At 39.5% G+C, this 11,047-nt stretch overlaps 1 protein-coding gene across 1 annotated transcript; it reads left to right on the top strand.

Moving 5' to 3' along the window:
* The first annotated feature begins 6,942 nt into the window (after positions 1–6,942).
* On the top strand, positions 6,943–8,365 carry LOC104420469. The gene is made up of 3 exons (XM_010032309.1): positions 6,943–7,107; positions 7,448–7,515; positions 7,732–8,365. The coding sequence occupies exons 1-3, from the start codon at positions 6,943–6,945 to the stop codon at positions 8,363–8,365; spliced, it is 867 nt and encodes a 288-aa protein (XP_010030611.1).
* The last annotated feature ends 2,682 nt before the right edge of the window (positions 8,366–11,047 follow it).

The raw sequence follows: 11,047 nt of genomic DNA, 5'->3' as shown, positions 1-11,047 counted from the left end.
CATAGAGGCCTATCCTCAACTAACTGCATATTTCTATTCAAATCTTAGTTTCTTGGATGCGAATAGATTCTCTTTCAATGTCAAAGATCAAAACTTTGTAGTGGATATGGATATGCTAGCAGATGTGTTAGGAGTTGAGAGAGGAAGATATCAACGGATCAAAGTTTCTATTGCTCGTGCTACATTGGAACTTGTTAAGGACAGGAGAACAGAGGAAAAGATTTCTTACTCAAGGATGAGTGCGTTCAACATTTTGCTTCACAAGATTGTGATCAATTGCCTCAGACCGAAATCAACTTCCAAGACTGATGTTTCAAGTTCAGAGGCTAAGCTGATGTATGCCATCATCACTGGAAAAAGGTTTTATCTTCCTCACACTGTTATGTTCCACATGTATACAGCAGTGATGAAGGACAGAGGTCAACTTCCTTATCCAAGTCTTGTGATGAAGTTATTCAGACATCTAAACATTCAGCCTCCGCAAATTTTTTGTGCTCGATCGTGCGATCATATGGTGGTAGGACTAAAAATGGTGACTAAAATGCGTTTGAAGCAACTAAGCAAGGCATTGGAGAAATTCAAGGAGAAGACTTCAGTCAAAACTCATCCAATCTCTTCTGTAGCAAAAAGAAAATGGAAGGAGCCAATGGATGCTTCATCCAAGAGAAGAAGAGCTCTCATCGTTGAGGATGAAGATGATGAGGAAAACATCACTATTTCTGCAATGGCTTTGAAGAATCTGAGTCATTATGTTCTAGAGAAAGACTCAGAACAGCGGACCAAAGAAAAAGAAGAGAAAGAAGCAGAGGAAAAAAAAAACGGAGGAAAGAGAAGAAAAAGAAGAAAGAGATGCTGAGAAAGAGAGAGTTGAAAAAGAAGAAGAGGAGAAAACAGATCAAAAAGAAGGAGAACATGAGGAGCATTCTTCTCCACCCGAAAGCATGGAAACAGGGGGAGATCAAGAGAAAAGAGGAATGTCCTCATATCCTGAAACCAGTGAGGGAGTCAGTCGCTCTCCAGCAGATCCAGAGGACATCTATGCCTCTCAATTTCCTGAGGAAGGTCATGATGTTTCATCGCCAAATCTGCGTGATTATGCTGATATGCCATCGTCTGCATTTACTCCATCAGATCGTGTCAACGCTAGTACGCAGACCGATAATTCAGTAGATTTTCGCAGAGCTATGGATATTATCTTGGAGATGCAAGGTCAGATATATGCATTGGGATGCGAAGTTCAGAACTTGCAGAACGCAGGTCAAGCTTCTTCGGGTTCATTGAATGATCAGATCCAAGCCCTTTCTCTTCAGATTCAGGCTAATGCTAAGGGTGAGGATGTTGCACAACTGAAAGAAGACTTGAAAAGGCTGGAAGGCATCGTTTAGTCAATGGGAGATTTCCAGCTTGTTCGTGTTCCCAAGCATTCTTGACTCCACTCCATTTTCATCTCAACTTTTTTTATGCTGACAAAAAAGGGGAGAAATGCGAGATTTAAAAACTTTGAACTTAAACTTGTCGAGCTTTTGGCTTGTTTGGTTTGTTTTGATGTTTGGTTTGTTTTGACTTGACTTGTGTCTGGATGTGGACTGAATTTGGGATTTGACTGCTTATATTATTAACTACTATTGATATCTTATGGATGACTTTATTGCATACTAGACTAACCTATTTTCTGTGGTTGCAGATTCTAGTGTTAATCATTTAGCCATTTATCTCTATAAGATATGCATATGTGTTTGAGAAATGTTTTGCAGGTCAAAGTTTTCCAAATCTGCAGGAAAGTTTTGTCACCATCAAAAAGGGGGAGATTGTTGGAGAAATCCTCTTGAAGTGTTTTGAAGTTGACAAAACGTTTTCATCAGTCTAGTCTGAAGGCTTGTAGACTCTGCTATTTAAAGTCTGAAGACTTCCGGACAGCCAGACTCAAGACTCCAAGTCTATCCTCATTGACAGTTTCTAATCCGTTGAAGAAAGGCTATCCAGAACTAGATGTTTCATTAAGGATGTGACCTTATCGACTGGAGAAGATCTCTTGGCTAGATATGACATGACGGAATCCTTTATTTGATCATAATTGATTCGAAGATTAAGGATCCAATGATTGGCAAAGTATACTTTGAAGGTTCTACTTATGAAAACCGAGATCTTGATTGTATGGGCGAATGGGATTGATGGGCTATCGACATGTTCCTTTAATAGCTCGAATGATCTTCCTAATTGATTCCGTCCAACGGGTAGATTGGAGGAATTCCTTTGGCCAACGGGTATGATGGCATGAAGGAGTATATAAGGAAGACGTTTCGATTGTTCGAGTGTGTGCACGATAGAAGAATTCCAAAGTCTCGAAGCTCCTTGTTCTTAGTCAATTCATTTGTTGAGCGAAATCTTGTAAACAAAAAAGAGTCTATATTTGTGAGAAACCTTGAGGAAGTGTGGTAGAACATCTACACTGTGGAATCAAGGAAAAGCTGTGCTGTAACTTCTCTTTTGTTCATAGTGAAATCCAGTCGATGGGCTGTCAGTGCGGAAGAGTGGACGTAGGCTTGGAATAAGCCGAATCACTATAAACCTTGTGTTCAATTTTCTCTTCCCTACTCTTTACTTTACTTTGATCGTATTTTATTAATCAAAAGAGAACTTCCTTTCTATCGATTGCCGAGAATCGCTTTCGTATGTCGAGAAATTATTTGTGCACCTATTCACCCCCCTCTAGGTGCTTATACTAGCTATCTCAACTATGATATATTAATTGCTCTACCTCACATTAATTTTCCAATGTGCGATTTCTCTAAAACAACTCACTCACGCGTGCATCTTAACAATCTCTCCCTCACATGTGAGCTTAGTGTGAGGTTCGTTCCCCTTTAATTCAGGCATCCTTCTGTATCAACTTCCTATGAGCCTACATTATTAAACCATAATGCCCACCTATTCGGAAACCACAACCATGGGCTCTTATACCATTTGTTGGGAGCACACAACAGGTGTTTGATACCTTCAAATGGGGAGATCTTCAAGAGGAAGCCTAAATTAGAGTCTGTCAATATAATCAGTTAGATCCACATTTACACAAAAACTTAAGATAATGAGTTATGTGCTAATTAGGATATATTAACTACTCTACACCACATCAATTCAATGTGCAATTTCTCTAACACAACTTACTCACACGTCCATCTTAACATGGATCAACACAGCATTAGAGCTTAAGCATAGCTCCATAGGTGTCTCACGTCATTAGACTCGCAACAAGGACACTCAAGTGGTTATCTGGGACAGCAGCAAGTGGCATGGTAGGATGGCAAGGCTAGGGGCAACAGCTCATTGTTTGGTCACGAGCAATGAGAGCATAATTGCGGTGGTAGCCAACAAGGGATGCTTTAACCAAGGGTTGGTCAACTTCTCATGTGTGTCTCTCAAGTGCTTTGAGATAATGACTTGCCAACCTCTAATTATGAAACATAACATCCTACTTATAATGTAAGCTAGGTTTAACCTCAATTTCATGGGTTTGTTTTAGGCCTTATCAAGATAATGGGCTGAATTGGCCTAAGACTTATTATTAATTAAATCTTACAGCCTGAAGTTAAATTAAATTAAGGTCAATTTTAGCTTGTTCTCCATGTAAACACTTTCTCATCATGATACTATTGGTTGTAAATGGATATTTCGAGTTGGGAGCCAAGGAGATTACCACCCCAATGGCTAATGATAGCTCTCTCACTCTTGTTGATGGGTCACCTCATATTGATGCAACTAAATATAGGAAGATTGCTAGTGCCCTTCAATAGCTTGCATTCCGAAAGCTTGATATTGCTTTTTTCATCAATGAACTCTCTCAACCAACAAAGTTACATCGGAGTGCTATTAAACATGTTTTACGTTATCTCAAAGGGACTATTGATCTTGGCCTGCACTTGCAAAGTAGTCCCTCTCCATCGCTTCATGCATTCTTTAATGTTAATTAGGCAGGTAATCCGAATGATTGTAATTGGACAATTGCCTACATGGTTTATAATGGCAAGAATGTTATATCATGGTGCTATTGAAAGTAATGATCTGCCGCTCAATCATTAACCGAAGCCAAGTATCATATTGTTGCTACTACAACTTCTAAGCTAACATGGATTCGATCTCTTCTACATGAACTTGGAGTATCTTCTTCAAACACACCTAGTATTCATTGCGATAATATTGGTCCTACGTATGTGTCAATTAATCCTATTTTTAACTTCAAGATGAAATACATTGCCATTGATTATCATTTTGTTTGCAACATAGTTAACAAAGGCCTGTTACAAGTGAGTCACATGTTCACTCATGAACAACTCGCAAATGCATTAATGAAGCCTCTTGCACAACAATGCTTTCTTCATTTATGGTCCAAGATCAACATTTGTGATGGAACGCCTCTCTTGCGAGGGCGTATCGAAGAAAATATCTCTCAACAACAAAGCAATTTCAAAAATTGCTCTCAATTAGATCAGTACAAACATTCTAGCTGATATCTTTCCATAAACCATTAGGAAGTCATGAAATTTTTAAATACATGTAAGAAATAATAGAAAAGAGCATCTTGTCCAATTTTTTAGGTTATATGTATGATGACCATCTCTGAAAGACTCATCTCTAATAAATATATGCTATTTCTTATTGAAGGATCTACAAAAATTGGCATCACAAATTACTTTGGCAAAGCTTTGACTAGTTGATGCAAATATAGTCCATAGTCCATGGGGCCTCATAAAGATCAATTTCATATACATTAGCAAGTCACAACATGATATAATGCATATATAAATGCTAGAGTCATGAAATTTGACGAACAAGGTGGGCACACACACACAAAATAAATGAGGTAGAACCTAGGTGTGATAACATGTTAGGAAGTATATCTCCAAAAGCTTGAATTGATAGGTAAATGGAGATTGAATGTATATCAAGGTTGCATTTGGCAATTAGGATAAAATTCAAGATAAGATAAAATTTATTCTATTATGCGTTCGATGACTTTTAAGACAAAATAAAGTTAGATATAAAGAGGATATAGGATGGATAATATTATCTTATATGAGAAGTAAGATAAATATTGATAGGATTTCTAATATCCATAATGAGAAAGTTATTTTTCTCGAATAATAAACTTCTTAAATTAAAAATTTTGAAATTATATCCCAATATAAATAATATTTGAATTCTAATATAAGAAATTCAAAATAAAAATAAAATTTTATTTTTAATTTAATTATATTTTTATTTATAAATTCTAATTTAATTCTATCTTATAAATAAATTTGATATACAAATATAAATATATATATATATTTATTTATTACATATTTTAATTATATTAGTACAATTACTATTTAATAAAATTTTATTAGAGAATGATGGAAGGGGAAGAAAGAAATAAAAAGAAATTAATTAAAAATAGAAAGGAAAATAGTATAATATAAGCAAATAAAAATAAGTAGTAGAGAAGAGTGTTGCAATAGATTTTTACCACCTCTATTTGTAAAAAATTTAGTTCATTTATACGAATATGTCGTTTATACCAAACAAACAATGTACATTATATGATATGTAAATATTCGACTTATTACTACAATCACTATATCGTGGATAGAACATAGTAAAATCATTGGATTTTATATCCCATCATATCCTGTCCAAAGAGCATATAAATCCCATGATCAAGTGATGTGGGATGTTTCAAAAATTTTGGATTCGAATTTTTCAGTGGAGCAAAGATAATGTGTTCCATTATTAATCTAAAGCATTTTGCCTTAAATAGCAAAGACTGAACTCAATGAACTTAGAATCTGTCCCAAAGCCATGATGTACTGGGGACAACAAGATCATTCACAAAACGAAAAACTTGTAATTGGGCATCAGATTCTATTTACATGGTTGTCTACGTGCAAAACGTATACACACGGACACACGTCTCCTATATTCACCCTTTAGAAGTACAACGAGAAGAAGGCCTTCCATTTCACCTTATGGGAGCATTCACCGACTGCACTGCACGGCCACACGCCAACCCCTCTTCCTTTGACCACGGTTCCCCAATTTTTCAACTGGGTAATCACCTAAATCGAATGAAATATTATTTCTTTTCAATGCATGTGATTATCGAGCGAAAGCAAATTCTATTTTCATGGAGAGTATTAGCAGTATATTACATTCATTTACGCGTTAAAATCATTTATGTGCAGTAACTTATAAGTTTTACACAAATTGCAGTCATACTTATTTCGATTCGCATGCTACCATATCGTTTCATTTCTTGCGATAAGTTTCACGAGATCGCGAATATGGTAACTTATCATTGCGAAGACACTCATAATTGTGCATTGTTAACTGGGGAAACTAAATCCTATGTGACCTTTCATAGATAACCCATCTCTTAAAGCTTAGCTGTTTTACACCTGACCAGACCTCCAACTCCCATAAGAGCTGCTCGAGCCTCACATGGATAAGGGTTCGAAAGTCGCCGCATGACAACCCTAATCTCTTAAGACATTCAAGTTACCCCAAAACACACACTCAGATTCATCAACGAAGGGTGGGAGTGGCCGTACTTTATTTGTATTTATCCCAAAACAATTTCGCAAAATGTTTTTAAGGACAAAAAGAAAAGATGGGGTTTATACGTCGGGGTTTTTCGTATCCTTCAATCATGTAATGGCGCCGAAGGATAGGAAAGTGGGAGCATGGAAACTAGGGCCAAAATGGTCCAAAGCGCTCACCCCCGCACCCCCCTCCACATAAAGCATCGAGAAAAAAAGGGCATATAGAAGGGCCGACCATGTTCCAATCACGACACCACCAAAAACCCTCTCATTCTCTCTCTCTCTCTCTCTCTCTCTCTCTCTCTCTCCTCCCTCCCTCCCTCCCTGTGCTGTACATCTATCCTTCAGGCGCATCATCATCATCATCATGAGGATTCGCAAGAACGCCAAGCTCTCGTCCCTCCTCAGCTCGAACGCGTCACCTCTGGGGGCTCCCCTCCCCTTGCGCGTGTGCCCGCTCAACCAGTCGCCCTGGGACGTCGTCCCCTTCTCCTTCCCCGATGCTCTCGCTCCCTCCTCCTCTCTCGCCCAGGTCCGTCTCTTCTCCTCCTCCTTGTTCAACCTCTCTGTGTGTGTCTCTCTCTCCTTCGTTCGCTTCGCAAATCTGCGACGTGCCTTTTCTCCGTGACTTTTGTTTGCTGTTTCGCCATGGCCTTCATTTTTATTTTTATCTTTTGTTTCCGGTCTTGCGATGCGTAGGGTTTTTCAATTCCGGTCCTCGCTAGCTAGGGTTTATCTGTAGCCCCGAGATTTTTCCCGTTTCCGTCGCGCATTTACCTTGGAATGAACGATTAGGTTTATCTTCTTCTCGATCTCAACTGTTATTCACGTGCGTGCTCAGTATTTTTCTTCTGGTTCGACCATTTTCCCAGCTCGATGGAGGAAAGGATAGCTTCACCGCCGATGGCAGCTTGGGCAATTCCATTGGAGCCGTTGAGAGGTAAATATCAATCCTCATCATCTAACTCGTTCCAGAAATTGAAAGGTCTCCGCGAATTCATGTGCATTCAATCGTCTCCGTCGAGCAAGTAGGGTTTTGTATTCTCGTCCCTGAATAGCTCAATCATTAGCTTCGATTGTGCGAAATTTGTTAGTGGATGGCAAACGTTGGGACCTGTGACGCATTTGCGATTGAAACATTGTGATTATTTTGCAGCAGCGAGGCCTCGATGATGGTGGCGGACACCAAAAGGAAGACTGTTATTGATAACAAACTCAAAGGCCACGCCTTTTACAACATCACTAAGGAGGATAGGATGAACATCAACAACTATGAAGCAACAAATGGAGGCGATTCCGATGGTGATTTCAGCTTCAAGTTGTGCTGCAACAAGACTGACAGCAAGTGGTCCCAATGCAAGAACGAGGCCGTCGAGGGCCACTACTTGTGCGAGCATCACCTGTCGCGGCTCAAGTCCTACATTTCTACTGCTGACGGCGAAGACAACACCAATGCTGACGACTCTGCTTCCAGAAAGCTGGACAAGTCCTCCACCTCCACTGGCCACTGCAGTGGCCAGCCACGTGGGGCGAAGAACTCTTCCTCCTCGGTGGCGGCAAAGTCCAACCAGTTCTACTATTACTCCGGCTTTGGGCCATCCTGGGGCAAGAAGCGGAGGAGGGGGTCAAGGGGCAGCCGCCGGCTGACTCCGCTGCAGATCAGTGGCAAGGGAATCGATTATGTCGTTTACGACATCGATGACGAGGACGACACTGATGACGACAAAGATAGCAGGAAGAAGCGCATGAGGAAGCCGGTGAAGGGGCGATCGCTGAAGTCACTCATGTGATTTATCATTTTGAATTTTGGATCGTGGATTACGATTATGGTGTTGTTAGTTCGCTTGCATTGCGCTGGAGATTATTATAAACGAGGATTGTAGTTTTTAGGGTTAAGGAGATTTTTTAGCTGATTATGTTTTCAAGAATAATTTTTAAGCATTCTAAACCGTTTGATGACTGTCCAAAATTTCAATTTCTGGAATAGAATTACGTTTAATACCGTACTCAAAATTTCTACTCCAAATCATTTTCTTTTAATTTTTAAATAATTTTATTACTTTTTTCATTTTTTTTCTTTTATCTTATTTTCTTTTTTTTTCCTTTCTCCTATTCTTCTTCTTCAAGTGGCCGGTTGCCGGCCTTGTGATGACTAGCAACTAGCTAGACGAGGGCTGATGACCTCATTGGAGCGTCACCAGCCCTCGTCGCCGAGCCTCGCCATATCTGGGAGAGGCTGCTCACCTAGCCATGGCTCGAGGCTTGGTTGGTCTAGCCTTGCCGGTGGCTAGGCTTGCCTCCAGCAAGCTCGCCGGACCTCACCCTAACCTAGTGAGCTCGCTGAACCAATTGTCGGCGAACGGTGGTGGTGGGTGGCGGATGGCGGTGGACAACAACCACGATAGTGACAGTAGATGAAGAGGAAGAAAAGGGAAGAAGAACATGAAAAAAGAAAATGAAAAGAGAAAATATGGGCTTGATTCTAGAATTATTCCTGATAACAAGAATCAACTCTTTTTTTTTAATTCTTGATTATGTTCCAAATCTACTTCCGGGCCGAAAAAACTCCTCGCGAATGGGCCATAAGTTGGTGGCAGTCCTCTACATTGGACTGGGCAACCCAAGGAACTTGGCCCAAGAGGTAGAAAGTGGTGGATAGGCGATCACTTTCCAATTACCCTTGCTGGCCGAAAGTGGAGTCTTTCAGTTCAGCTTCAGCTCCCATATTTTGCTCCTCTTTGCTTTCTCATGAACGCAAGTCCTTCCTTCACTGCCAGGGTTTCGACTACAAGAGCAAGGAGCATGGACTTTCTTGGCGAAGCCAGCCACGAAGAGCTTGTGAGCGTATCTACAGATCCCGCTTAGGACTCGCTGCTCCACGAGGCATCTACATTCAGTTTTATAGTGCCAATGGTCAATAGGTAAGCTTGCTTCCCCTTTCTAATTTCTCTTGCTTGGGTTCCATTTCGCGTAAAGTTTGTGCCAGCCGATGGCTTTCTCAACGAGGTGAGTGGGTCTCGGCTGATAATTTCGGAACACCAAGGCATTCCTTTGCTTCCGAATAAGCCATAGAGTGCCGGCCAGTAGAGCTTGCGAAGAGGGATCGGCTCAAGTAAATAAGTTCTCAAAAATGCATTCGTCAATTATTGTTATGTTAATCGGGGAGGTGTCGTAATTGAAACAAGGGTCTGACCACATGTACCCCGTCCATTCGCACAGCAGTAGGAGATGCTCGAAGGTTTCCGGGATTAGTCGACACATCGGAAATGGGACCCGAGAATTGAAAACAACATCGTTGCATTTCTTATATTTCTTTTATTGGAAATGGGACCCGCATTGCTTCGTTTTTTTTTTTTTTTTTTTTTTGGTCGGTCCTACTCTATTCCTACTCTACACTCACTTGCAGACTTGTGCCCTGCCTCTTGCAGGGCGTGGGAGTCGCAACCCACTCTCAAACTTACACGTCCCTGCTCCCTCTCAAACTTCGTTGGAGGACATACATTTTTATTGAGTTCTCCATTTCCATTCCCATGAATCTATAATTTTATGCCAAAGTAATTTCATCCAATTAATTTTGGTCTAAAATGCTGATCTAAGCACCGGTCATCTTATATAACACTGCTAGCATTGACATTGATATTTTTAATAAAAAAAAAAATTGGTTTTTTTTTCTTTTTATTCTTTATTTATTTTATCTTCATTTTGGCTGGCAAGGATTGCGACCCTAACCCGAAGCCAATGGGGCCATAAAGGCCCTAGGCAAGGGCCTTCGAACCCTTGCCCGCTATCGGCAAGTCCATCATGACCTTATTGGCCATGCGCAAGGGCGTGAAGGGCCTAGCGCAGATTTTGTGAGGGCTTGCTAGCCCTCGATGACCAAAATAAAAGGAAAAAATAAAAAAATAAAAATTCATTTTTTTAAATTGTAAAAATTGTTAACATTAATATCGGTTGTGCCATCTAAGACAATTTACATTAACATCAATGATTTCTAGTCAAATTGGTCACAATAATTCAATTGGTAAATTATGAAAAGGTTTATAAATAAATTAACACAATCAAAAGATTTATAAATGAATTAGGATAAATATAATAAGTCTATGACTTTTTGTTACTTTTCCTTGTGAAAATGATCAATGCATGTAATAAAATTAACACCATAAAAAAAAAAAAAACACAAAGCAGTAAATAGTTATAAAAAAAAAAAAAAAACTAAGAAATCTTAGTTGCATGAGCAAGCCTAAGAGAAGCCTCATTATTGACATTTAAATTAAATCGCAAGTGTAAAAACTTGATACGGGTGGAAAATTAAGCACCAAAAGTTTCAAAAGATACACTTAAATGTCCTTTTTTTTTTTAAATTGAGACACTTAAGTGTCAACTCTAGCGAGCTTACCGAAAATCTAATATGCTTACTAAAAGGACATTGTCTTTCATGTTCACTTAAGCATTGTCATAGTTAAAAAAGAATC

Source organism: Eucalyptus grandis, chromosome 9, assembly GCF_016545825.1.
Source record: "Eucalyptus grandis isolate ANBG69807.140 chromosome 9, ASM1654582v1, whole genome shotgun sequence".
NCBI classification, from domain to species: domain Eukaryota; kingdom Viridiplantae; phylum Streptophyta; class Magnoliopsida; order Myrtales; family Myrtaceae; genus Eucalyptus; species Eucalyptus grandis.
Note: the sequence above shows the minus strand (reverse complement) of the source record. Positions and strands in the feature narration are given on the sequence as shown.